The sequence below is a fragment of the Ovis canadensis genome, chromosome 21 (assembly GCF_042477335.2).
Source record: "Ovis canadensis isolate MfBH-ARS-UI-01 breed Bighorn chromosome 21, ARS-UI_OviCan_v2, whole genome shotgun sequence".
Taxonomy (NCBI): domain Eukaryota; kingdom Metazoa; phylum Chordata; class Mammalia; order Artiodactyla; family Bovidae; genus Ovis; species Ovis canadensis.
The window spans coordinates 50,341,377-50,366,892 of NC_091265.1; the positions used below are offsets into that span (position 1 = coordinate 50,341,377).

At 45.7% G+C, this 25,516-nt stretch overlaps 1 protein-coding gene across 5 annotated transcripts in view; it reads right to left on the bottom strand.

Moving 5' to 3' along the window:
• NTM (neurotrimin) overlaps positions 1–25,516 on the bottom strand; it is a 956,964-nt gene that overhangs the window by 17,574 nt on the left and 913,874 nt on the right. For all 5 annotated transcript variants that reach the window (XM_069566687.1, XM_069566684.1, XM_069566686.1 and 2 more), the window contains 2 exons: positions 6,059–6,193; positions 4,085–4,205 (listed from right to left, as the gene is read on the bottom strand). In XM_069566687.1, the coding sequence (XP_069422788.1) occupies positions 4,085–4,205; positions 6,059–6,193 (256 nt within the window). The remainder of the gene's footprint in view (positions 1–4,084; positions 4,206–6,058; positions 6,194–25,516) is intronic.

Here is a 25,516-nt window from a genome sequence, read left to right on the forward strand (position 1 = left end):
ACTCTGGCCATGGGATTCTCCAGGCAAGAACACTGGAGTGGGTTGCTGTGCCCTCCTCTCCCCTTTAAGGGATACACATAATATCTTTGAGTTGTTTAGCAGATGTTGAAACCACCACCAGGTGGGAAAAGTTAACTACAAACTGCCCATAAGCACAAAAGGTTAATGATGCTGATCTCTGATTATCTCACCATCAGCCAATCAGAAGAATGTCCACTAGCTGATCCCACCCTCCTCTCTGAACCATTACTATAAAACTCCCCATTATCCCCTCCAGGTCGGGACACAAAGTTTTCAAGGCATGAACCCACTGTGACTCCCTTTTCCTGGCAAAGCAATAAAGCGATTCTCTTCTTCTTCACCCAAAACTCTGCCTCTGAGACAGAGCCAATTTGGCGTCAGGGTACAGAGGCCAGTTTAGTATCACTACCAGGCTTCAGCTTCTTCATGCTTTTCAAGAATTCAAGTCCCTACAGATGAGTGGTCTTTATTAAGGACAGGGTTCCCTTTCCTCTCCCTTTGATCCACAGCACACACGGTGGTGGCAGGCGCTGAGTGACTAGAACGCAGTCAAGAGAGACTTCTATCCTACATTCTGAAAAACCGCCTGTCTCCATTACAAGGACTCCTTTGACTGGTCTCAGAAATCCACTCCTCTCACCAGGGATATCAATTAGGCTAGAGGGGGCCTTCCCCCTAGTGGAGCTATCTTCCCTGGGAGACCTCCCTGGAGGAGTGACCTGCCAGTGGTCCAGGAAGGACAGGCAGCAAAGAGAGTTCAGAGGCAGAGATGCTCTTTAATAGCCTGGTGCCCAGAGGACAGACACCTCCATTCAATGGGAGAACATGGGGTGGGGGGTAAATAAGTGCAGAGCAAATAGAAAAACTGAGCGGAATCAACTAAAGGAGAGAAAAGGAGCTGCCTTGAGAAGGGCTCAGACAGAGGACTCAGAGCTGCCTGAGCCCAGGACTCTGAAAACGCCCTGCCCATGGAGATGCTGTCAGTCCGGCTCTCTCATCCTGGGGGAAGCCCGCAGCCCCCTCCCTGTGACACAGCAGCTCTGCAGAGCTGAGCTCCCCCTGCATATGCCCACCACTGTCCACTTCTGCCTAAGGGCTAATCTTTCCTCCACATCTTTTAAGATTTTGTTTCCTCCACATTTTACTTGCATTTTCATCCCATCCAGGATTAGAAAAACAGGATGTAGCTGATTAATTTCCTTGAAGATCTGAATCATTGAAAGTTCAGGAATTTACCCTGGAGCTCAACGGATTTCTGTTTTTTTTTTTTTTTCCTATGTTTTCTGATATTGGATTTTCATGTCTCAGTTTTCTTCTTCATATAAAAGAAAAGATAAAATGGATGGAGAAAGGAAGCAGGATTTTGAAGATACCCACGTTTATTTATTGGGAAAATACTATTGCGTTCTGCTTGATTATGAATTCTTGGGAAAAAGGAGAAAAGCCAGTTATTTCTTCTAATCTCTTTCTGAGTCTGCTTTTACTCATTCTGTCTCAGTACTTGCATCTACAAAATGGGCTGGATGAATACAGTGCACCCAAGTTGCTGCCAGAATTGGCGCTTTAGAACAAAAAAGTAGTGCTTCTCACGTGGAAGGATTATAATGAGCCACAGCGGAACCTCTGATTCAGTGACTTGGTTGTACACAAACTTCACGGGTTAATGCAGAGACTAGAGGGGCTGAACAAACCCCTGAAGTTTGTTTACAACCAGGTCACTGAGTCAGAGGTTCCGCTGTGGCTCATTATAATCCTTCCACGTGAGAAGCACTACTAGAGGGGCTCTTGCAGAAGGCAATGGCGACCCACTCCAGCACTCTTGCCTGGAAGGCTGCAGTCCATGGGGTCGCTGAGAGTCGGGCACGACTGAGCGACTTCACTTTCACTTTTCAATTTCATGATTGGAGAAGGAAATGGCAACCCACTCCAGTGTTCTTGCCTGGAGAATCCCAGGGACGGAGGAGCCTGGTGGGCTGTTGTCTATGGGGTCGCACAGAGTCAGACACGACTGAAGCGACTTAGCAGCAGCAGCAGCAGAGGGGCTCTTAGTGCTGACTGGCCTTTTTTTTTTTATTAATTAAAAAAATTTTGGCTGTTCTGTGTGGCATGTTGGATCTTAATTCCCAGACTAGGGGTCAACTCTGCATGCCCTGCAATGGAAGCAGAATGCTAACCACTGGACCACCAGGGAAGTCCCTAAATTTATTTTTTATTGAAGTATAGTTGATTTACAGTGTCATGTTAACTTCAAGTGTACTGCAAAGTGAGTTAGTTATACATTCACATATGTATATGTGTACACACACAGACATATATATATTCTTTTGCAGATTCTCTCCTCTTATAGGTTATTACCAAATGTTGAATATAGTTCCCTGTTATACAGCAGGTAGGTCCTTCCCTTGTTGATTATCTCTTTTATATATATTTAACAGTAGCGTGTCGGAGAAGGCAATAGCACCCCACTCCAGTACTCTTGCCTGGACAATCCCATGGATGGAGGAGCCTGGTGGGCGGTAGTCCATGGGGTTGCTAAGAGTTGGACACGACTGAGCGACTTCACTCGCACTTTTCACTTTCATGCATTGGAGAAGGAAATGGCAACCCACTCCAGTGTTCTTGCCTGGAGAGTCCCAGGGACGGGGGAGCCTGGTGGGCTGCCGTCTATGGGGTCGCACAGAGTCGGACACGACTGAAGCGACTTAGCAGCAGCAGCAGCAGCAGCAGCAGCAGCAGCAGCAGCAGCAACAGTAGTGTGTATCTGTGAATCCCAAACTCCTAATTTATCTCTCTTCCTCCCTTCCCCCTGTGATAACCACGTTTGATTTCTGTCTATGAGTTTGTTTCTATCTTGTAAATAAGTTCACTTGTCGTATTTTAGATTGCATATATAAGTGATGGTATATGGTATTTGTCTTTTCGTTTCACTTCCCTCACTATGATAATCTCCAGGTCCATCCAAGTTGCTGTAAGTGGCATTATTTCATTCTGTTTTATGGCTGGCTAATATTCCACTGTATATACGTACCACATCCTCTTTATCCATTCATTTGTCAGTGGGCACTTAGGTGGCTTCCTCATCTTGGCTACTGTACCTAGTGCTGCCGTGAACACTGGCCTTTTGAGTAAAGAGCCCCCGGCACTGGGGATGTTAAGTCCTGCGGGCAGCAGCTGGGTCGCTCTCAATCTGCGTCTTGGCCTGGAGTTGTTCACCCTCGCTCCTTCCCCAAGTTGCCCTTTGTGTGGCTTTTTCCCTCAGCTTCTCAGGCTCGTCACTCCTTCCCCGTCCTGTACCCCACACACACCTCAGGACCCTGCATTGCCCCCTCCCATTTTCACCAAGTTGGGTTCTGACCGTGGACAGCTCTTGCCCATCAATTGCTGTTCATCCACCTTAAAATAGCTCTTTGATGGCAGTAATTGCCTGGCTTTCGGAGCTGCTGAACCCTGTGCTAACGTGCCATTTGATAACTCCTCGCAGTGACAAACTTCAGTGAGTCACGCAAACATCCGGATGGCAGCTGTGACAAGAGGAGGGGATGGGAGGCCCTTGTCTTTCCTCCTGCCGTGAGAGTGTATGTTCTGCACAAAGGAGCGCCAAGTCGGTCACGGACACGTCCCTGCGCCACCACTGAGTGCACCCGGGATGGAACCGGCGTCCTGGGCCGCAGCTAACTCAGCACCAGGAGCACTCCTGATGCCTTAATACAAGCCTGGGAATGTGTTAAAAATAGCTGCGGGCAGAACACATTATTTCCCAGGCCTATAAAAAACTCATAGTCTTGCCAGGGCTCCTGGTGGTCTTTCCTTTGACAGTTCATTTTCCTAAAGAAATAGTTTTCCTTGGGCTCGTTGACTGGCGAGTGATAGTTCGCATGGCAGCATTACAAACACAGCTGTAGTTCATTCACGTCAAGAAGAGATTGGTCTGGGTACTGTTTCTCCTTCACAGGTAAGAGGCACTTGAGAGGACTTTGCAGGAATCCATTTGCGTCTGTGTGGAACCAGGGACCTGGAAGAGCTTCCTTCTTCTTAGGGGAGGGAGAGGGGAAGGGAGTCTTACCTTTTGTCATCCTTGTACCACTGGAATTCTGCCGAGGGAACCGCAGAGGCTTCGCACTGCAGCGTCCCCTTCTGTCCCACAGGCACGCCTGTCCCCTTAGCTTCCGAAATGTATGGAGGGTCTACAAAGAGAGGACATTCGACAGCATCTCAAATGCCCCCTCGCTTTGTTTTCCAGGCCCCATTCTAACGGTGGTCTCCACGAAGTGCCGGAGAATGAAGCCATCCCGCATCACCAGGGAAAGGCTCGAGCGCACTGCCTCCACTCCCCTCTGAACGCCAGTGGGATGCGCAGGCATCTAGGCCTATTTCCTGTTTAAACTTTTCCACTTTCATAGGAGATAGCCAACTCCATCCACCGTATGCCCCATGGCTTGACAGTACCTTTAATCTAGCCCTATAGATTTTCTGCACACCAGGTTTTTGCCAGAGTATATAAGCTTTCAAGCTATTCAATTCCCATCGAAAACTCAGTTTCAAGAAATAATAGTCCTGGAGAATTGCCTGGGGGATATACAGATCTGTCATTCTTGGAGGTGTTCTGCCCTGGACCCTTGAATACAGCCAGAACAACTTCACTTAAGTACTCGGCCTGCTTTCATTCCAAGTCTCTGCCAAATCACCCTTGTCATGCCGACAGCAGCACTGAAATGCACTATGGAAAAGAGCCACAGCCAACCACTGCCCGGCCATTGCAAGCGATGCTTGCTGTGCTCTATTTATAGAGACCTTAAAGTGAAATTATTTTTCAAGTCTCAGCATCAGAGAAAAGCAGTGCTTCTCCCAAGCGACAAATTCACTTTTATCTTATGGACATAAACCTCAAACCAAAAGATGTTTCCTCTCTTTGCTTTAGCACCTCAAAGCCAAATCCTGGACCCGCATCTGACCACCTCAGGCTATAAACATCGTGTGCTGATTTATCCATAGATTTCTCTTATTTCCGTATATAGGTTTTTCCCTTCTCTTACATCTCCTTACTGTTTAGGTTAATCTTTATTAACTGTAAATTATGTCACTTTAAAAAGAAATTGTGGTAGGGTACAAAAATGGCATGATTGCTTCACCTGTTTCCTTGATTCTTCAAGTGCTTTGTGTTAATTAGGCTCGAATTGTAACATAAACCAACATATTAAAGTAAAGGAGTAAACATCAAACCAAGGTATTCTTCCTCTATGTCCAATCCTACCCCAAGTTTGGAAGGAGAAACTCTTCTTGTCTGCTGGTTTAACTCTTGGGTTCTATTCTGTCCTAAGAACATCTGAAATCAGCACAGCTGGGAAAACTTTCTGAATGTCCTAGAGACCTGAGTCAGGGTACCTAACAAGGAACCTAGAGAGAATGCATGAGGGAGTGGGGACATCGAGCAGCATCGATGTCAGAGAGAATTGGATGGTGAAGGGAGAGGAGGAGTCCAGAGAAGCGGCCTCCAGCTTTCTGGGTTCAGTACCTCTATTAGCAAAAAACAGGTATGAGATATACCCTCTCATATTGGCTATGTGTATGTTTATCTATTTATAGTTCAATTGTGAATGTATACCATGTCAATCAACATACATAATTAGAAGAGGATGAGAAAACATAAGTATACCATAAACATAAATTATAATATATCTTCCATACACGTGCTTTTTATTTTTGCTCCCTATTAAGGAGATGACTGTCCAGAGAATGAGAAGCTTGGTGACATTATGAGTAAACATTGGGATTCAAAGACTAGCTTGTATAAATTATGCACTGAATGCCATGTAGTGATCTTTTAGGACTCAAGTTTTGGATTATATAAAATTACTTTCAGCGCCCATTTATTTTCTTTAAGAGTTTAGAACTGTTGCTCTTGAAAGCAGAAAATGGACAGCGAGGCTGCCCCATTTCCCGCCCCGAGTCAAGGCTGGCACTGGGGTCCAGCTCTCTCTGTGGCCAGGAGGGCAGCACCTCCCAAAGGTGCTGAGTGGGGGCGCCTGAGACTACTTACAGTTCACGGTGACCTTGACTCTCCGCACCACGGGGGCCGCCACATCGTTGGAGGCGCTGCACTCGTAGTACCCCGACTGCTCCCGGGTGATGCCCTGGATTTCCAAGTATTCATCTTCACTCACAAAGCCCACAGCTGCAGGAGTAGGGGTGAGGAAATAGGAGGAAAAACACCAAAGGCACAAACTTAGCAAACCAATCTCAGCTCAGATTCTCAGGATGGACGCCAGCTCCCCCGCCTGCCTCCCTTCTACCTCTTACATCACTAGCTTGTCCTCGGTTCCCCAGCGGACCAGGTACAGTGCTCCCACCCAGACCAAGCACAGAGTCTGGAGAACTGCCGGTCCTCAGTAAGTGATGAATAATGTCAGTGTTCATCCTCCCCGATTCTCACCACGCAGTCAGGCTCTGGGTCTGAGATAGGCACCCCCATCCCACCCCTCTAGGCCATCACAGAGCACACCGGGATGTCTGGAGGAACAAATGATAAACTGATTACGTGAAAGCACCTTGAAACCCGATTTGAAAGTGCTATATAGTTATCCTATGATTTTCCTGGAGGTCCAGACTCAAAGGATCAGGGCTATGTTAACACAGTGTGGGGGCCCATTCTGAGGGGGAGGGAAGAGGCACAGTCCTTCCCCCAGGGAATAAAACCTCTGCATAAAGCTGCCTGTATCTGTGATGCCGCAAATAAATATGACAATAAAAAGAAACTGATGTCATACAAAGAATTATGTGCGTGGTATGTAAATAAGGAGAAGAGGGCATCAGAGGATGAGATAGCTGGATGGCATCACCGATGCAATGGACATGAACTTGGGTAAACTCCGGGAGTTAGCGACGGACAGGGAGGCCTGGCATGCTACAGTTCAAGGGGTCGCAAAGAGTCGGACACGACTGGGTGCCTGAACAACAATAACAACGTGTAAACAATGCTTGTATTTGTTCTGTGACGTTGCTAAGAGCACCATTTTTATAACGGTAATAGCAGGAGCGATGACAATGACATAGAAGACAACAGCTCTCGTACACAGAGGGACCACTGCCTGCCCAGAGGGGCCGGCACTCCTGGGTCTTGACAAGTCTGTCACCATCCAGACCTAGTCCAACCTGAGCATCCCCCACGTGTCTTTCTACCCTATGAAACCGGTAGTGTACACGTACACTCCGGTGCTCCCCTGCCTATACTACCTGTGGACAGCATCTATCACAGCAGACAAGCACGTGTTAATAAGTTCACAGGAAGAACCAAGAAGATGCTGAAAGTAGCAAGCAGGGCCCCAAAGTCCAGAATCTGAGAAGACAGTCAACATTAACTCATAGAGACTCATGGTCCCCACCAGTAAGCACAGTGGCCTTAACTGTCTGTCACTGCTCCCTAAGCATCTTTCGGGGAACTCATAGAGACTCATGGTCCCCACCAGTAAGCACAGTGGCCTTAACTGTCTGTCACTGCTCCCTAAGCATCTTTCGGGGAAAGAGCACTAACCTTGAACGGACGAAGGGTGGAGGAAATGAGGAGAAGAGGCTTAAGTGAAGAGCTCGTGCTTCCTTTTACGTTGTCGTTGTTTATTTGCACCCACCGTGAGCCTGCACTTGTCAGATCTTCCCCGCTAGATGCTGTAATTACTGTGCAGAGCATTGCGGACACTCGTGTCACACTTAATATTCCCATTAATTTTAAATGGTGGTCCTTGGTACATATGTGTGGCAATTGGTGTCATATTTTAATTAGGCTTGCCCTACACCATCTGAAATTAATAATAGCTCGAATTACCAGTGTAATTTATAAATTAACAGTGCTGTAGCATTAGGAAATAAATTAGCTCTGGTGAGCTGTTTCTGGATCAAGCTCCAGTGTCAGGACAGTGGCTGGTAGGACCTCAGATCTCCTGGGAGGCTGCGATGACACCATCAAAGCAAGGAAACAAAACGACACAGAGTTCCCGGGTCCCTTGTTCTCTCCAACCACAGACCACACATCCGGTTTAATTCTCCCAATCAAACAGGTTCTTGTGCGACCGCAGTAAGTCTTACAGGAACCAAACTCCGATGAACTCGTTATAGGAACATCCAAATGGAGAAGTTGAGGCAGAGAGGGGAATATTGCCATAGGGTGAAATGTAAGTATGTAAATATTAGGGCAATCATAGTAAAAAAAAATTCTCAAGTTTTTTGTGGGAACATTGCGCTACTGTAGGTGAAATTTACAATATTAATATGAGGCAATTTTAAGTAGGGAAGGAAGCTGGATAGTTTAAGATTTGGGCAAAGTGTTCATTTCCTACTGATCTATATCTGTATTACCGGAGGAAGAGAATTACACTAATGTAATCCTGCAAAAACCAAGGAAGCTTAATTTTACTAAACTGTGTTCTCTAGAACAAATGGAGAATTAGAGAAAAAGTACAGTCATTGAATTTGTTACAATATTGTTTCCCTTGCATGTTTTGGTGTTTTGGCCTCGAGGCATGCGGCATCTTAACTCCCTGACCAGTGATTGAACCCACACACCATGCATTGGACGACTCTGCACCAGAAGGCAAAGTCTTAACCACTGGATTGCCAGTGAAGTCCCTTCAGTTCAGCTGCTTAGTCGTGTCCGACGCTTTGTGACCCCACGGACTGTAGCACACCAGGCTTCCCTGTCCATCACCAACTCCTGGAGCCTGCTCAAACTCATGTCCATCGAGCCAGGGATGCCATCCAACCATCTCATCTTCTGTTGTTCCCCTTCTCTTCCTGCCTTCAATCCCTCCCAGCATCAGGGTTTTTTCCAGTGAGTCACTTCTTCGCATCAGGTGGCCAAAGTATTGGAGTTTTGTCTTCAGCATCAGTCCTTCCAATGAATATGCAGGAATGATTTCCTTTAGGATGGATTGGTTGGATCTCCTCACAGTCCAAGGGACTCTCAAGAGTCTTCTCCAACACCACAGTTTGAAATCATCAATTCTTTGATGCTCAGCTTTCTTTACATCCAACTCTCACATCCATACATGACTACTGGAAAAAAATATAGCCTTGACTAGACAGACCTTTGTCAGCAAGGTAATATCTCTGCTTTTTAATATGCTGTCCAGGTTGGTCATAGCTTTTCTTCCAAGGAGCAAGTGTCCTTTAATTTCATGGCTGAAGTCACCATCTTCAATTATTTTGGAGCCCCAGAAAATAAAGTCTGTCACTATTTCCATTGTTTCCCCATCTATCTGCCATGAAGGGACAGGTCTGGATGCCATGATCTTGGTTTTTTGAATGTTGTGTTTTAAACCAGCTTTTCACTCTGCTTTTTCACTTTCATCAAGAGTCTCTTCAATTCCTCTTCAATTTCTGCCATAAGGGTGGTGTCATCTATGTATCTGAGGTTATTGATATTTCTGCCAGCAATCTTGATTCCAGCGTGTGCTTTATCCAACTCAGCATTTCGCATGATATACTCTTTGTGTAAGTTAAATAAGCAGGGTGACAATATACAGCCCTGACATACTCCTTTCCCAATTTGGAACCAGTCTGTTGTTCCATGTCCAGTTCTAACTGTTGCTTCCTGACCTACATAGATTTCTCAGGAAGCAGGTAAGGTGGTCTGGTATTTGCATCTCTTGAAGAATTGTCCACAGTTTGTTGTGATCTACACAGTCAAAGGCTTTGGCATAATCAATAAAGCAGAAGTCCCTACACTTCCTAATGAAATTGGGTAAGGTATGCAAAAATTAATATGTATAGATTAAAATGCTTTACACATTTTAGCTTTCATTGTTATATTTTTCACCTTTCTCCTAATATACTTTTTCTCAATTAGAAGCAAAATATCAAAATCAGAGAGAAAGCTAATATATATATACATATATGGGTTTCCCAGGTGGCTTGGTGGTAAAGAACCTGTATGCCCATGAAGAGGACCCAGATTCGATCCCTGGTCCAGAAAGATCCCCTGGAGAAGGAAATGGCAAACCCACTCCAGTATTCTTACCTGGAAATCCAATGGACAGTGGAACCTGACCGGCTACAGTCCATGGGGTTGCAAAGAGTCAGAGCTAACTTACAGACTAAACATACATACATATATGTACATAACAAAACTCTGAATCACCAGAAATGAGGGAGCCATCAGTACTACTTAAACAAGCAAACAGAAAGAAAATAAATGAACTGAAATCTGAATTTATAGAGTTAATGACTCAAGGAAAGTTTTCCTTTAATAGCATCTGTGTTCTGGCTATGAAATGATCAGTGCTTTGTCTCTTGAATGGAGAATTTATAAAAATATTGGAAGAAAGAAAAAAAGAAAACAGATTCACAGAGGCAGGACAGGGGCTGATGTCAGTAGAACTGCATAGAATCTTTGTTTGAATAGAGAATTTTAGTTGCCAGTCATACCTATTGAATCAGGATCTCCTGGGATGAGGAGTTTTAAAAACTCTCATGTATACTCAGCTTTGGGAATTAGGGATTTAGGTCAATCCTGTATTTTTCACGTGGGAAACTGAAGCTTAGACGAGTCCAGGATCACACATGTGGACAGCGGCAGCTCACTAGGTCACAGGATGGCCCCCACCCCTATTAATCCTGCAGCTACGAGTGTTTTCTAGTGGTGGTTTTATGCCTTGTACACTGGCTTTATTTTCCCATGTAATTGAAGCTCTTTAACAGCAGGGACCATGTCTCGGGCATTTCTGGCTTTCAAGGCACTCAGGATGTAGTTTACATAATTGGAAGTTTGTCAACCTCTTTTTTCTTTTTATTTATTGCTTCTATGTTAATAATTTTATTTTAACTGGAGAATAATTGTTCTATGATGTTGTGTTGGTTTCCACTGTACACAACGTGAATCAGCTATGCTGTGCTTCGTCGCTCACTCCTGTCCGACTCTTTGTGACCCCATGGACTGTAGATCTCCAGGCTCCTCTGTCCATGGGGATTCTCCAGGCAAGAATACTAGAATGGGTTGCCATACCCTCCTTCAGGGGACCTTCCCAACCCAGGAGTCGAACCTGGGTCTCCCACATCACAGGTGGTGGATTCTTTACCATGTGAGCCACCAGGGAAGCCCAAGAATACTGGAATGGATAGCCTATCCCTTCACCAGGGGATCTTCCTGACCCAGGAATCAGCTTTAAGCATGCATATATCCCCTCCCTCTGGAGCCTCCCTCCCACCCTTCTCCCACCCCACCCCTCGAGGTCGTCACCGAGTGCCGTGCTGAGCTCCCTGTGTCGTGCAGCAGCCTGCCACTAGCTCCTCATTTTACACATGGTAGTGTGTGTACGGCAACACTACTTTCCCGGTTCATCCCACCCTCCCCTTCCCCCACTGTGTCTATAATCTGTTCTCAACATTTGTGTTTCTATTTCTGTCCTAAAAGTAGGTTCATCTGTCCCCTTTTTCCAGTTTCCATCTATATGCATTAATATACAATACCTGCTTTTCTCTTTCTGACTTACTTCACTCTGTATGGTAGGCTCTAGGTCCATCCACATCTCTATAAATGACTCAATTTTGCTCCTTTTTATGGCTGAATAATATTCCAAGGTATATATGTATCATATCGTCCTTATCCATTCACTCTGTTCCCAAACAGCACCACCTCTGGCAATTGTTCCTGGCAAAATCATTGTATCCCCTGACTTTAAAAAATATCATCACCACTAGTGTTCTAACAATAGCCTTTCTTTAAATATGTGATTTTAAAAGTTTTATCGAGTATTTAGTAAAATTTATATTTAATCCTGTGGCTGATTATTTCTCTGGGGGATGCATCCTTAATTTAAAAATGGACATCCATGAGGAAATGTGATTTATCTAACAGAATTTGTTTTGCAACCAACTTTTCAGGAACAGAACTATTTCATTAAGTGGACTCTGACAATCCAAGTAGAGAAAGGAAGCAGGTTGGATTTCATTTCCTGAAGCCCCAAAGAAGCTTCGTACTCTTCGGAGGACTTCAGCTCAGAAGTTTATAACCCACAGAAGGATGAATACCGCCCTGTGTAAGGAATATTCCTTTGGAAAAGAAACCCCAAGTTTCTGAGTTCATAGATTGGGCTTTGAAATCTGTATAACTGGAAATAATAATAGCCACGGCTATCATTTTTATCTCACCTGAGAAACACTTGTCAAGGGGAACAGCTGCAGCTATTGGAGAGAAGAAGGCACAGCTGTCTCCTTGCTTTAATATGAATTGAAATAAAATATCACTGGACCTCAGAAACTAAGAGCAAAAAAGAGCATAGAATTCTAGAATTCCAAATTTGGAATCATTTAAAAAATTATCTCAAATTCTGTGACTAGTCTGGTCCTAGATTCATCTTCTAGATTTGTCTGAAAGTGAATGTCACTCAATCATGTCCAACTCTTTGTGACTCCATGGACTACACAGTACCTGGAATTCTCCAGGCCAGAATACTGGAGTGGGTAGCCGTGCCCTTCTCAAGGGGACCTTCCCAACCCAGGGATTGATCCCAGGTCTCCTGCATTGCAGGCAGATTCTTTACCAGCTGAGCCACCAGGGAAAGCCCACCTGGGAAGATTCGTCTAGTCCTAAACTAGTCCTCTAGACTCTGGTTCCCTCCTCCCTTCTGATTTGCACCAGGAAGTTCCTGTTCAATGCCAACTGGGCTTTGGGGAGAGCTCTTTACAGGACAGGCAAGAGGGTGTCCCTCCAAGGTGTCTTGATTTTGAGCTGAGCAGCACTGGAAGTTTTGTGCTTTGATGGAGGAAGCCATGGTTTTGCTCAGGTGCTGGGAGGTCTGGTCCACAAACACGTGGTGATAGAAGCATGGTTAGTATCCTCAACAGCAGCCCTTGAAAGCCAGAGGACTTGTCTGAGGTCTGAGGGAGGAAGTGGAGAGGGTGGAACTAGAGAAGATGTGTTCAGGGAAGACATTAGAGGTGGGTGCGGCTGCTGTGAGATCCAGAGTCAGCAGCTGCAGATGCAGCAAGGAAGCCTCCTCATCCCCCTCCGCCACCCCTGCTGAGAACTCAGAGCAGCTTGGGGCTCCCAGGCTTCAGACAAAAACCCTTACAGCAGACCCTTGCTCTATTTCAGCCTGAAGAGGCAGCGGTGGGGGGCTGCATGGAGGGGGCCTCCGAGAACTAGCAAGGAGATAAAGCTGGGGTCTCTAGCCATGGAGATGGGCCCTCAGGGCCATCTTAACCGGGCGTTGGGGGAATCCTGGGGCTGTTGGTTCAGGCTGGGGGCTCCTGGGCTCCAGACAAAAGCCACATCTGCTGTGACAGGGTGAGATGACCAGTGTCAAAAGGCATTTATAAATATTAATACAATGTTTTTTACTGCTGACTAATTGACACAGGAGAGCTTCTGAGGGACTGGTATTCAGCTGGAGCAAAATGGCTGAAGTGCTGATCTCAGCTCTTAGCCCCACTGGCCTCCGCCGCACTGTGGACAGGGGTGAGTCCCCATGTTTGCACATTGGCCCCTGAGATAATCCTAGCTGATGGCTCACTCTCCATTCTTCTGATTCCTCTTCTTTAAAATGAGAAAATGACAGCAATGTAGAGGGTGGTTTTGAGTATTCAATAAGTACAGTAAAGTACTCAGAACACGGTAAACTCTGAACAACTAGCAGCTCTCATGATTAGCCTTACTGACCCACAACTGATATGAGCATATTTCAGTACTCCAGATCCTTGCTACAGGAGCATCTCAGTGTGAAAAGGAAAGAATAATCAGATCTCTGCTTTTCCAGGGGGACTGAATCATAATAACTTTACAAACAATTCACCAGAGATCCCGGGACTAGAAAGTTCTACTCTTGTTCTCTTAAATTAGGAGATTTTTACTTAGAAAACCAAAGTCTTGATTGATTTATTTACAAAGGTTACAATTCCTGGGGATCCTTTCTTCTAAGGAGGCAGGTGCAGCTGTATAGCCCATGTGAGACCAACTAGGGGCTGGAGAAATGTCTCTAATTTCACAGCTAAGAATACAAGAACATACACATATACACATAGGAGCATGCTATGTTGCTTCAGGCGTATTCTACTCTTTGCCACCCTATGGACTATAGCCCTCCAGGCTCCTCTGTCCATGGGATTCTCCAGGCAAGAATATGGGAGTGGGTTGCCATTTCCTTCTCTAGGTCATTTTCCCAACCTAGGGATCAAACCCGCATCTCTTATCTCTCCTGCACTGGCGATTACCATGTTGGAGATTACCAACATAGCCACCTGGGAAGCGCTGCCCACCCCCCACCAACATGGGTGGTGGTGGGGGGGCGTACCCCCCCCCCACACACACACATGCACACATTAGAGGCTTCCCAGGTGGCTCAGTGGTAAAGAAGCTGCCTGCTAATACAGGAGACATGGGTTCAATCTTCCTGGGTTGGTAAGATCCCCTGGAGGAGGAAATGCAACCCACTCCAGTGCTCTTGCCTGGAAAATCCCATGGACAGAGGAGCCTGGTGTGGCTCAGTCCTTAGGGTCACAAAGAGTCAAACATGACTGAGCATGTGTACACGTGTGCACACACACACACATACACACACACATACACATGTATGTATTTTTCTTGACCTTCCCTTTGGATGCAGATAGCCTGGCTGGTAGAATGGAGAGTCTAACAATCTCTCTAAGAATGAATGAATGTCAAATATCTCTTCAGAGAAAAGTTCTGGATTTTTCCTGCTCTTGCACTGAGGTACAGCTTCAAACGGTCGATGAGAATGTTGTGCATCAAACTCAGGGGCCAGTGCTGGGGAGTGGGGTGGGATGCGTTTTCCTGAGCCTCTGGCTCCCATTACAGGGAAGGAAACCTCCCTAAACGCATCCGCATTGGTTACTGGGGAGAAGGAGCCGCAGTCCCCGCCCACGCCTGCCTGCCAAGCTCAGAGTTGTCACTACTGCAGGTGGAGCTCTCTTAGACCTGGGAAACACCTCATCATTTCCCACAGCGTCCCCACACAGACGATGGAGTCCCCCAAACCTTCACATTAACCTATTAAACTGATTCCATCATAAAGCAGTAATTAGAAACCCAATTAACTTTACATTAACTGATTCAACTGTAAATTGCCTTGACTATCTATCTCTCAACCTATCAATCTATCTACTTATCTATGTATCATCCATCTAACACCATATCTATCATCTATATATCTATCTGCATACCTACCTATCTATCGATAAAGGAAACAGCGAAACACTTGCATAGATCCTGACATATATTAAGAACTCATGTGACAGTTGAAACCAAACGTATGCTGGTGAAAACATATGAATATGCATACATGAAATATATTTTATGGATATATAAAAAGAAAAGAGAATTCCCTTAATTTTTAAAGTGGGACACTTTCTGGGAATCATCTTTACATTTGTATTAAGGAGGAGCTACAACCAAAACACAATTATATGAAAGTGGCCCCTTCGCCCTCCACCACACCAGGTCCCATGTATCTCCAGGGCCCATCCCTTCCCTTAACAACAAGCTGTTTTTGCACACCCAGCACCAGCAGCTGGCTGGCCTCTTGGGGTTGTGTGCCCCTCTGCTGCCTGCCTTTTCACGAGGACCCCTAGCTCAGGTTTGCATGCAGACCCCCTATTATGGGGGATGGTTTCAAAGTCAGAAAACGCACAGCTGGAGATTTAGAGTTTGCAGCTTGATGTCTGGAACCTGGATGTTTGCAATGGTGCAGCTGATGGCTGCTTAAAAAAAAAAAAAATTTAAAAAATAAATGAAGGAATCAGCTTTTGATTTGCAAACTCAGCCAATTTGATCTGAAAGACATTGATAGGGGATAAATATAGAACTCCGCAGTGTCATATTACCTCGAACGTTGGCTGTTTGCTTTCTCTTTTTCTAAATCCCTAGAGATATAAGCCAGGAACGAGGGCTGCGGAATTTGAAGTTGCTTTGAAAATCCTTGTCCAGATTAATTTAATGGATTTTTAAAAAAAACATTCTTAATGGATTAAGGTTCCGGGCTCTATTATGCACACAAATGGTCAGAAGTCCACTTGCAGGCGTCACTGTAGCCACCTGGTCCTGAGTTGCCTTGGGAAGGCAAGGCTGTCTGTGCTTTAGCCATGAAGATGGTTTCTGGACTAAGAGCAGGATTTTTTATCTTAAAACTAGAACTCCAACCCTAGGGGTTTCTGAAGCTAAGGAAATGACATCATGCATGTATGCCTCTGTATGTGTACATGTGTGTTTTAACAAGAGATTATATTTCTTTCTGAAAAAGGGTCTAAAAGGCGCACAGGACCCAGAAAGATTCATATTGCCCCTTCTATGGTCCTGTGGTTCATCAAACAGTGACTGCAAGGAACCAAGTCTCTATCAACCCCCAGTCTTACAAAGAAAAATGAGAAAACTCCTTAAAATATAACTGATGATCAGAAAAAGGAATAACTCTAGGAGTAAAGCACAGCCTTGTGTATACATTAAATATTTTGTAGAGGATGGAAAGTGAAGTAACTTATAAATCATCCTTTTGAAGAACAGGCATGCAAATCTGAGCACTGCTCTGTTCACTAAACAAGAGGAGTTCTCCCACCCAGACTTAGGAGGAATGAAGTGTAATGGGTGGGGTTCTGTTCTTTTCCTGAGCCCCACGACCACTGGAGGCCAACAAGAGGCCTCCTGGACACAGAGGGGGCACTGGTGACGTACCAAGCAAGCAGGCTGGGAAAACATGTCCGCCTGGGGGAAGGGAGATAGAAGAAAGCCCGAGATGCGATCAGATCTATAGTTAAAATAATCTAATGAATAAATTCAGATCAGATCCTGAGAGAGAGCAGCAAGTGTCATCAGTGCTGGAGCTGGAAATGCCAGTCTGCACTTCCGGTTGGCCCAGGGAGGAGATGAAGACACAGGCCACCGGCAAGGGTAAGAGGAAGCCTGAGGATGTAGGATTATTTGGGTCCAGTGAGAAAGGGAGGCATGGTGAAAGTCTTTGTTTATATTAGATTTGATTATAGCTTTTGAACATATTTAGGGCTTCTCTTGTGGCTCAGCTGGTAAAGAATCCGCCTGCAAAGCAGGAGACTCCGATTCAATTGCTGGGTTGGGAAGATCCGCTGGAGAAGGGGTAGGCTATCCACTCCAGTATTCTTGGGCTTCCCTGGTGGCTCAGCTGGTAAAGAATCAGCCTGCGATGTGGGAGACCTGGGTTCGATCCCTGGGTTGGAAAGATCCCCTGGAGGCGGGAACAGCTATCCATTCCAGTATTCTGGCCTGAAGAATTCCACGGACTATGTGGTCCACGGGGTCGCAAAGAGCTGGACACGACTGAGCCACTTTCACTATCACTTTTGAACATATTTAACATAACATAATAATCTTTGCAAATAGTTCTCAAAATCTACCCACCACCAAATCTACCTGCTACCGAATCACACTGGCTGAGATGCGTGCACGACCCTGCCTGGCTGTCTGGGACCGCCTCCCTCCTCAGCTCCGAGTGGAACTCCACACACAGGTGGGCCTTCCATCCCATCACGCAGAAGTGAAGAGAGGTGCAGGAAAAAGAGGAGCTCACTTACTCCTTCATCAGTCCCACTGCTAAGGTTTCCTTCCATTTCGCTTCATCTCACACAAAATCTGAACACAGGCGTGCACACCTCCGTGCGGATGGCGCACAGTGTAAGAAAACAAGACGACCCTGATTTGTCAGAACAAACTCGGTGCTTCTGAGCCCTCATTATGGCTCTTTCTCTCAGGAATTACGCAGCCTTGAGTAAACTGCTGAGCCCCGGTTCCCTTGTTAGTGACATGTGGAAATGCTTTTATTCCTCTTTCCTAGGTTGGGTCTGAGAATTGTATGAGAGAATTTGAGCAAATTTTTTTTAAATCCTTCACAGAAGGAGGATCTAAAAGAGTCAGAAGGAACAGATTCTAGGAGCAATTTGGCAATTTGATGGCATCTTTAAAGTGCCCCGCCACCCCCGCCTCAGCTCTCCTCTATCTCCTCCCCTTGGTCAATGTATACTCTGAATCCCATGTCTACAGTTTAAATGACCAGCTCTACTCCCATTTTCATGTCCATGTCAGCATCCCAGGACGATCTGCTGACTTTTGTTTCTGGAACTGCCAGGGAAATGCCCCTCATGTGTCTCCCAGACAGCCCGGGCTGAACCATCATCTCACCCCTCAAACCTGCTCTCACCCTGCGTCTGCTCATCTCTGCTGGTGGTGGGGCTTCCTCCCCATTCTCCCAGGATAGAGTAGAGTCACATTTGATTCCTACTTTTTTCACTCACTCCTTCCCTCCCATCAACAAATCCATTTTCTTCTTTCTCTCATACTGTTAACTGTGTTAATTCAATCCCAGTTACCTACTCTGGATTATTACAACCCCTTCTCCACTGTTACTCCTTCCTCCAGGTTATTATATTCAGTATTGATCCCCAAATGATTGCAACACAAAACAAAACAAAACTCACCTCCCCCATCTTTAATACCTTGTCCTGCTCCACTCCTCTTTCTGAGCTGGCTCCCATCCATGTCTTTAGTGTCTCTGTTCCCAGCTCCTTTCTCCCCCCACCCACTAGGCGCACCATGAAGTTCCTACAAACTGAGCTGTTTATCTGTGCTTTGCATCCTCTCCCTTCTTGCCTTCAAAACCATCTTAGATATCACTCCTTTGGGAACCCTTTCTTGTGATCAAAATTCCTTACCTCCTTTCTGCAGTTTATTTATTTATTCATTTATTTGCTTCCAGTGTTGCACCAACCACAGGGCATTGTTATGTAATTGTATGTGTTTACCCCACTCAAATTTATAAGACAGAAGGGTATTTCATTTATCTTTAGCTCCAATATGTATAGCAGCATTGAACACACAGAAGTGACCAAATGATGATATGGTCAAGACTGAATGAATGAAATAGCTGACTATAATTCTGGTGACTAGTCTGGCGCTTGTAATGAACTATTCAAACCTTCTTTGGTGACTTTTAAGAAACCAGCAGATATCTTTTAAGTTTATTATTTCTTTTGATACAGAACTGGACACATAAAGAGTGTCCTTTTTGTGTCCTAATCTCCTAAGGTTAAATAATTTTATTGCACATTTCCTAAGGGGGAACTAAAAAGCCTTCATCAAGCTAGACCTGGAGTGAATAAGAAAAGAGCTTGGTTTGTCCATCTCCACAAATACCCCTGATTAAAAGCTCTTGTAGCTAAGGCCCCTGCTTCCTCCGAATGAGTTAGGATGCAGCGGGTTTCAGAAGTGTCTAATCACAAGTGTCTCAGAGAGTCTTCTCATGGCATCATCAATTGGGTTGCTTTTTTTCCCGAGTGGAATCAGCTTGGTGATTCAGCGCTGTCTATATGCAATTAGCAGTGGAATGATTGCACGGAACGTGATTAGGCTCTCTACCTTCCTGGGATGGGCAGGCAGGGAAAAAGTGCTGCCGTTCACACAAAACGGGCCTCTGCAGAGACACCGGCAGCCTCCACAGCAGAAACACTAACAGGCGCTATGATAAGAGCTCTAGGCAAGGAATGGAAGCTGGCAACCGGGATGTGGACACAAGCAAGGGCTTGAACTTGAACTTGACCTAATAGGGCAAAACCATGCTGGCGCATCAAAACCTCCCTGAGAAACCTCGGCACCTGCTTCACGGGGGTTGACACCTACAGTGCATAGAGGTGCACATGGCCTCCCCAGCCCCTTCCTTCTCTGGAGCCCTGTGCCCTGCCTGCCCTGAGGGTGCTGAGTTCTTTCCCTCTCTGCCTCTCCTCAGCTGCTCTGCTTAGATGGTGTTAACTCCCATCCCCCTGGTTTCCTCCCAACCTAGTCACTCTTTTCCTTTCCCACAACCCCAAGACCTGGGATAGAGGAATGCTTTTGTTTGATGACATTGGTCCTTGAAGTGAAAAATCTAACAACTGTAACTGAGGGACAAGTTATTCTTTATTTCTGTTCAAATTCTCTTCTTCAGCAGACCACATCTGCGACCTGACTGCTGGCACCTTCCATGGTGCAGGGGAGGGGTGGACGGGAGCTCACGGATCGACCAGTGAGGTCAGCAACTGGTGAAGAAACGGGGCAGAGAGAGACAGACCATAAGCAGATGGTAAAATGACACGTCAGGCAGAGAAAGCAGGGAGAACCAAAGGCGTCTGTTGGGGACAGTTACTCAGTAGTTCGGGTAAATCAGAAGCTCGCTCCCACAACTGCTCTGTTCTCATCAAAACTCAAAGCCACTGCCAGCCCTGTGGGAGGACTTGGCCATAGCCAGGTTTGTATGATGCCTGTGAGTACAGCTTACTCCCAGACCTCACCTGAGTGTTCTGTGATGCCTTGAAGACCCCAGCATCAGCCCAAGGAACCTCCCTTCTCTGTGAGGCCCTCATTACCGAGCCTCCAGAACATGGTCACCACACTTCTGACCACGTGGCAAATATTTGAAACCTCCCAAATATTTGAGGCCATACTGCCTATGCAGTGACTTCTGAACTCTGGCACTGTCACTCAAAGGCAGCCACGAGAAAGAGCCAGAAGGAGAGGACTCCAGCAAAGTGGATTATACACAACATTTTCATGTCTCATCATCTTACTGTGTCACAAACTGTTCCTCTTCTTTCGATGGACATTCAACTATTTAAAAACCTAAGAAGACATTCCTGCAGGGCACACAAAAAAACAGTAGGTAGCCGGGACTTGGCGGTGAGCTGCAGTCCCCAGGCTCCTGGCATGAATGTCTCTTGATGGACGTGTCTGACCTCTCCAGTTGTCTCCTGTTTCCTGTTGTCCCCAGGCCATGCTATTTCCTAAACTGCTTCCTCTTCCTCACCTCCACACTCTTTCAGACCCTTCCATCTGCACACTGGACCTGCTTAGCACAATCCCTGACATCCTCCGCTCTTCTTGGAGATTCACCTCCCACCACTGACATCCTGGGTCTGGGGGAGTGGATTCCCCTACAGACTGGTCCTGTCCACCGGAGGCTACAGGTGTATTTGATTCTTTTCTCATATCCTTGCTCTGCCAAGGAAATTCTGGACTGCATCTTTTAAAACCCTGTGCCTCCCCTATAAGTTAAGGGGTATGACATACATACCTGACTCTGTAGCCCCATTTCCTATCATTCCCAGCTTCCATTTTCCTACATCGACAGTTTATCAAAGGCAGGGCGGTGGGGATGTCTGTTCATAGATATCGTTTAAAGTTACACAAGCATGGTGATAATAAAAAGCTGGACTGATTTAGATAGTTATTGTCAGTATCATCAATTCTGATGACAGCATTCATAGTTCCAGTTAAGATGGAGTAAACATACTTTATCTGGGGCTTCCCAGGTGGCGCTAGAGGTAAAGAATCAGCCTGTCAATGCAGGAGACTTAAGAGACTCGAATCACATCAAATTGGATTTGAGTCCTGGGTTGGGAAGATCCCCTGGAGTAGGGCATGGCAACCCACTCCAGTATTCTTGCCTGGAGAATCCTATGGACAGAGGAGCCTGGTGGGCTACAGTCCATGGGGTCACAAAGAATCAGACATGACAGAAGCGACTTAGCATACACACACACAAACACACTTCACCTGATCTCTCTTGCTTATTACAACTAGACAAGGAACATTTAAAAAACCCTGAGGACTCTGAAAAGTAAAGAATAGAAGGTAGATGAAGGGGAGAATCAAAACTTGTATGAAGAACACCATGGTGGTAAATTTCTTGGTATTCTTCTTCCTCTTTCTTGGCTTGACTCAGAGCAGCCAGAATCTAAAACTGCGTAGAGGATGCTAATGGGAAAAAAACATCATGATAAACCCTCACTTTTTGGTCTGAGGAAAGGAAAGGGAAAACTTTCAAGATAGAGAGACATTATTTTTGTTTTTGTTACTGGTTTTGTTCTTTTTTCCCCTCTCCTTGCCCTGTGGTAAACCTCATTCCTGAAGCTAAAGTCCAGGGGCAATGGTAGCAACCTCAGAGGCCACCTAAAATTGAAGACAAAACAGCAAAACCAGCAAGACCTTCTTTGTGACCTGGGGCCCAAGGGAACTGTGTTCAGAAGAACAGGAGGAGTTTCAGTTGCAGTTTTCTCTTCTCTGCTTTGCCCTGCAGTTTGACTTGCAGTCACAGAAACTGAGAGACATTTACGGGAGCTAAGGCTTCTGCTTTCTAAGCTGTAGGCAAGGAAGACAGACCCAGGGAGCCAGCCTGTGGGGGGAAATCTCAGAGAGAAGGGAGCTCACATGAAGCTTGTGAGCAATCTCAGGCTCACTGTTGACCGTGTGTGGAACTCACCCAGGACAGTACACCAAATGCTTTGAGAACTAAACTATGGTTCATGCCTCCACTCAGGGTCCTGGCTGGCCAATGCAGAACATTCTTCTGACACCACCAACACTCTGCAATCAGAACTAACATTGGAGGCACAGGGGCAGGAGGGCCAGGACTCTGTTGTGAGCCTAACTGCTCTCAGTTCAGTTCAGTTCAGTTGCTCAGTCCTGTCCGACTCTTTTTGACCCCATGAATCACAGCACGCCAGGTCTTCCTGTCCATCACCAACTCCTGGAGTTCACTCAGACTCACGTCCATCGAGTCCGTGATGCCATCCAGCCATCTCATCCTATGTCGTCCCCTTTTCCTCCTGCACCCAATCCCTCCCAACATCAGAGTCTTTTCCAATGAGTCAACTCTTCGCATGAGGTGGCCAAAGTACTGGAGTTTCAGCTTTAGGACCATTCCTTCCAAAGAACACCCAGGGCTGATCTCCTTTAGAATGGACTGGTTGGATCTCCTTGCAGTCCAAGGGACTCTCAAGAATCTTCTCCAACACCACAGTTCAAAAGCATCAATTCTTCGGCGCTCAGCTTTCTTCACAGTCCAACTCATCCATCCATACATGACCACTGGAAAAACCATAGCCTTGACTAGACAGACCTTTGTTCGCAAAATAATGTCTTTACTTTTGAATATGCTATCTAGGTTGGTCATGACTTTCCTTCCAAGGAGTAAGCGTCTTTTAATTTCATGGCTGCAGTTACCATCTGCAGTGTTTTTGGTCTAGCTGGCTGCTAAAACTGGGTCGATTCTACCTCCCAGTGTATTCTCAAAGGAATTTAACCAGATAGAGAATTTAACCATAATATTCAAAATGGGCAGGATACAATCCATTAATAATCACACAAAGAACAAGGAAAAGCTAAACAATTCACTAGGGAAAAGACCGTTAACAGAAACCCACTCAGAGAAGACCTAGATGTTACAATGATCAAAGACTTTAAAGCAGCTAGCATAACTGTGTCCCATGAAGTAAAAGGTAGCACTCTCAAAAGGAATATGAAAATAGAGAATTTCCACAGAGACCCAGAAGCCATAAACAATAAAAAAATGAAAATATTTAGAACTGAATTTCAGATATTTGCTGGATAAGCTCAACAGTGGAATGAAAATAACAGAGTCAAGAGTCAGTGAACTTGAAAACAGATGAACAGAATTCATGTCATCTGAGCAGCAGAGGTTGGGAGAAGGGTAAGAGCTTGATTACAAAAGGGCAAGATGATTCATGTCATGTATTATGTCCAGTTCTGGTGGTGGTGGTGGGTACATGAATCCGAGCATATGTTAAAACTCTCAGAAATGTACACTAAAAAGTGCAGCTAACTTTAGTAGCTAGGAATAACATAGGTGCCAAACAAATTTCATCACATGTCAGAATCTTGGCTGTCCTCAAGTTTTGCAGCTTCTTAAAATCGACTTGTCCTTTAAGTAAATCTGGATGGTCTGTGCACTGAGAAACTTGACATTCCTTCAAATAGCTTGTGGATTCTTGAGATGCTCACAACCCTCTTGACCTTAGGAGTCTTGGTTCTGGACTCCACTGAAGGTCACATTCTCCACCCCATTCTTGTGTCCTCCCCCGGGTAGCTCCCTCTACACTGGCTGGTAAACTGTCTGCTTCAGTTCCCAGAGAAACACTGATTCTAGGCTCTAGCACACACAGTGCTAACGGTTTTCTGAAAAAAATAAGAGGAGATTATATTTTGCAAAGCCTATAAAGTAACTGAAATTTTACTTTTCAACAGTCTGGTCTCCAGAGATGATATACATTGTCCCCATCAACCACGGAAATGTTTATTGGATGAACTGCCCAAATTTTTCTTCAATATTTTTCAAAACAGATGCATAAAACTCCAAAGACATCCCCAGAACATTGTCATTTTCTTTTTATTCACGTCGACGCTCCTGGGCATACACAGACCCCAGATAGTAAGCTCATACATTTTTAAGTTATTGAGACAAACTCGCTTGCATGCCCACACATGCATATATGTTAGCACATTTTCTTTCTTTATTTAGCAGAATACTTAGTTTGCCATTTATTTCCCTGTAAATCTATTTCTCAGATGTTCCATGTTGGGGAACATTCATGGAATCCCGAGATCCTGATTCATTAGCACTTGACTTTCTATAATAATATTCTCTAGGGGTCATTCAGTCTCTCAGATCCTGTTTTCAATTCTTTCTGGTGTTCCACTTTTTCTTACAAACCAGAGTTTTTTCCCCCCAGGAACTCAGAGAATTTCAACCTCATATGCACTCCCAGTGTGACATATACACAGGCTGAGGTGCCCTCTGCTGGGTGGCACACACACCTGGCCTGACACGCCATCTCACAGTACATCAAAGAAGGCTCCTCCCAGTCATCGGGAGGAATGTCCCCAAGCAGAGCTTCTGGACTGAGAGCTCCATGTCTCTTGCATTATTTATTCTATTTGTTATGAAAATAAAGTGTTTAGAAAGCCTAGGATATCCCGCTTACCAAAACCCATGATTCTGAAGATGACCACTGCGACTGTAGTGTTATTTGTGCATAAGAACAGTGCTTGGCCCTGCACCCAGCAGAATGGAGACTGGCCTTGCCTCCAGGGCTTAAAACGGGGGAGACAGATCTGACTCCGGAGAACAATCCATGAGGCTTAGACAGGATAGTCTCTGTAGTCAAGTGCCTGAGGGGGTCCAGAGGATATTTTGAAGAATAAATACACACTAGAGTGGAACTTGGGCTTCCCTGGTGGCTCGGTGGTAAAGAACCTACCTGCAATGCAGTAGACACGGGTTTGATCTCCTGGGTCACGAAGATCCCCTGGAGAAGGAAATGGCAACCCACTCCAGTACTCTTGCCTGGAGAATCCCATGGACAGAGGAACCTGGTGGGCTACAATCCCTGGGGTCACAAAGAGTCGGACATGACTGAGCACACACACAGGGAAGAATTTGAAGGAGGAAGTCTCTGTTCACGTATCTGGGAGAGGTTTCCTACAGTGGAGTCATTTCAAAAGGAAGGGGACACAGCACCTAAGAAGAAAGCCATCTGGAAGGAAGGACGAGCAGGCAGACGCAGAGAAGAAGCAGAGAAGCGTGGTCCTCCAGGTTTTCAGCGATTCCAGGGACCGACAGCTGGGCCTCCTAAATGTGATCCACAGGTGGTGACACTGTGCGGGGGGTTGGGGGTGGCCGCTGGAACTCCCCGCCACGGTGCT